Consider the following 2843-nt stretch of genomic DNA (forward strand, 5'->3'; position numbering starts at 1 on the left):
TGCGTCACTACTAATTATTTTGCTATCTCTATGAAATAATGAGTATAAACCTTTCATAGGATTTTGCTTTCTCCTCATACAAATTTCCTTTATATTTCCATATATACATAAGTGTATATATACTTTCTATTGTCGCCCTTGGAAATCGTATCTTTTCTATATTCTATGAGTTATGATTTACTTTGAAAGTTTTGTTATTTTCCTTTTTCCCATGCCTTGTGCATTGCTTTTTCACGTACAAATGCTGCCGCCTTATCACCTCTGAAAGAGGCCATGCTTTCAGCCAAAATTGTGAAATGGTGATAGCCCACATCATACCACTGGGATTTCCTCAGCTACAGCAGGAACAGATATTTATGCCACCAGGGACATCTTTCAGCCCACCCTGACCTTTCCTACTTGCTTTTAGCATGAAGCTGCAATGTTGAGCCACCAAAATAATACTTACTCCTCTTTGTCAATCACACAGGTTTCTTTACCAACAGCTAGTCTGACCTTATCATTGTCTTGGACTTGTGGAAATAAAAGGAATAATTAATTTTCCTTTCATGTTGTAGATACATGTGCACAGATGTGCAACGTGATCTAATTGAGTAGGTTTTAGTCGTTACATCACATGAGGTCAAAATATCAAAACCATGTCAGAGTTGCGTACAATTGCTGTTTAGACAGGTTTCCACATGCTTCAGTAACATGTAGTTCCCTTACATTTGTTATAATGGATATTCAGCAATGTTTGCTACTTCAAATTTGTCTTTCTTTAATCTGTGTTTTCTTGACCTGACCTAAGAGTTATGCTTGTCTTTGATGTCTGTGAGTTTTAACACAGTATCATGTTGCAATGGTGATTTAATTTAGCATGTAATAGGATGTACTTACATAGCTGCCTATCTCAATCTCCTGGAGAATGTTTCTTTCCTTACGCATTTCTGAAACACTTCCTTAAGATGTTTTGCAATTGTTTCTTTAAAGTCCTTCCATGTGGAGCTGTTAACATCATTTAATCTTTGTGATCAACCCTTTTGTGAGCAAGTGGCCATGCCAGATTCCTGCACGAGTTTGTAGTTTGTTCAGTAGGAGCATGTGGAATCATAGCTGAACTCTTCTGCTTACCAACCTCAAGTTCTCCCAACTGCCAGGCCTTTTGGAGCTCCCTGAGAAATGGCTTTCTTTTGTTAGCAGCCATGTAGAATCACACACGTAGCATCACTAAGATCATGTCCCATGCGTAGCTGGCAACAGATGCAACGTCAGATGGCACAGAATGCAGGTTTGTGGGGTGTCTGTGTGACTCCCAGCAGAGCCTGGGTTTGTTAAGCACTGCTTGCATGACCTACCAGGTGCCCTGGAAAGGCTGGCACTTCATCCTCCCTGTGACAACACGCTGTATATAGGGCAAGATACACTTCCATGCACACCTCTTCAGATTGCACAATGAGTCACAAGGCTTGAAGTCAACATGGCAATGGGGACATGGCTTCTGCACATGGGGAAAGACACTGGATGCAAGAGCTTCTGCAACAGCCAGGCCTTTCTCACTCAAGAAAGAGGCAATTTCAAACCAGGAATTTCAGTACTGCAAGATTAGCTGGAGTGAGTACATCACCTTACCCTGTACTTCCTCTTTCTCTTCAGCCTGCAAGTGGGATGGGAAATGCTCACATAGCCTGGCAGCCTTTCCTCGGTTGGGTATGCCTTGCCTACAGATCTCCTTTTCCTATACCTTGTGTTTTCTCACCAGGGCTCTCATACTGGAGACAGCCATCTGCCCCGGCTTGTGGAGGAGAAGGGAGCTGCAGTGTCTCTTGGCTGTTTCTGTCTCTCTAGGTTAATGAGGAGGGAGAGATTTCATTTTTTTTCAGTACTGCTTCAGATGTGGCCTCTGGTCTCACAGTGCACTGTCCTGCCCTCTTCTGTAGCATAGAATATGACAGAAATGTTAGGAATTTTATCATACAAAAACCTGAGCCATTGCCAAGTTGAGAAAAGCAGTCTCCTGATGCCTGCTGAAACACTGGCTATGCTGCTTTTGACTGAAAGGGCAATGCACTCAGAAAGGTACCATGCTTGCTCTTACACTGAGGAAACAAACGGATCCTGCTTAGCAATGGGAAAGGCTTTGAGGAACTGCCAGAATTAGTGGCAAACCTGTCACCTGTATTGCAGTCCCTTGATCCTGCAAGGGACTCTTAAATAACAGTTCTCATGGGAAACCACATTTCTCTCTCTATATCCAGCATACGCACTCTGGTGACCAACAGTGTTATGCATGGACTAGATTCTTGTAATATACTTTACCCCTCAGAGCTAACTGCAATGAACACTGGAAATTTAAAGTTGATGACAGCATATGATGTCCCATGTGTTGGACAAGAAAAGGAAACTCAAAGACATACCCCACCAGCACTTGCTGATTTCATTACGATATGAAGATACTGTTAACTTACTACAGCTGAAAAGGCTTAGAAGCCAGTTACTTCAGGATAAGTTGCTTTAGCAGTCCCTATGTCTTTTAGTGTTTGATAGGAGACTACGGTGATGCTGGTAAGAACTAGAAACCTAGGCAGAGCATGCCTTAAAAAAGAAAGACTAGTTTAAGATCCTTATATATAAGCTCAGTAATGAAGTATTGCACTTATACACATGCACAGGTCACCTGCAAGTCAAATTTTTCAGAAGAGTGGTTATGTTCTGTGTAAGAATAACCAGACCAAATAACTTTGCAAATCTGAGCTACTGACAGTATTTGTCTGTTTCTGAAATATTTCCTGAATTTCATTTTTTTCTGAGTAATTTTTTTCTGAGCGGATAAATTCAGACTATATGTAACAACAAATATCTAT

The 2843-nt window shown here is 41.3% G+C and overlaps 1 protein-coding gene across 1 annotated transcript in view; it reads left to right on the plus strand.

Annotated features, from left to right (window-relative positions):
• Positions 1-2105, plus strand: part of LOC104544275 (cytosolic phospholipase A2 epsilon-like) — a 25310-nt gene extending 23205 nt beyond the window's left edge. The window contains exon 22 of the mRNA XM_010189096.1: positions 2032-2105. Coding sequence (XP_010187398.1) covers positions 2032-2105 — 74 coding nt within the window. The remainder of the gene's footprint in view (positions 1-2031) is intronic.
• Positions 2106-2843: the final 738 nt, after the last annotated feature.

The sequence above is a fragment of the Mesitornis unicolor genome, unplaced genomic scaffold, assembly GCF_000695765.1.
Source record: "Mesitornis unicolor isolate BGI_N332 unplaced genomic scaffold, ASM69576v1 scaffold4507, whole genome shotgun sequence".
Classification (NCBI taxonomy): Eukaryota; Metazoa; Chordata; class Aves; order Mesitornithiformes; family Mesitornithidae; genus Mesitornis; species Mesitornis unicolor.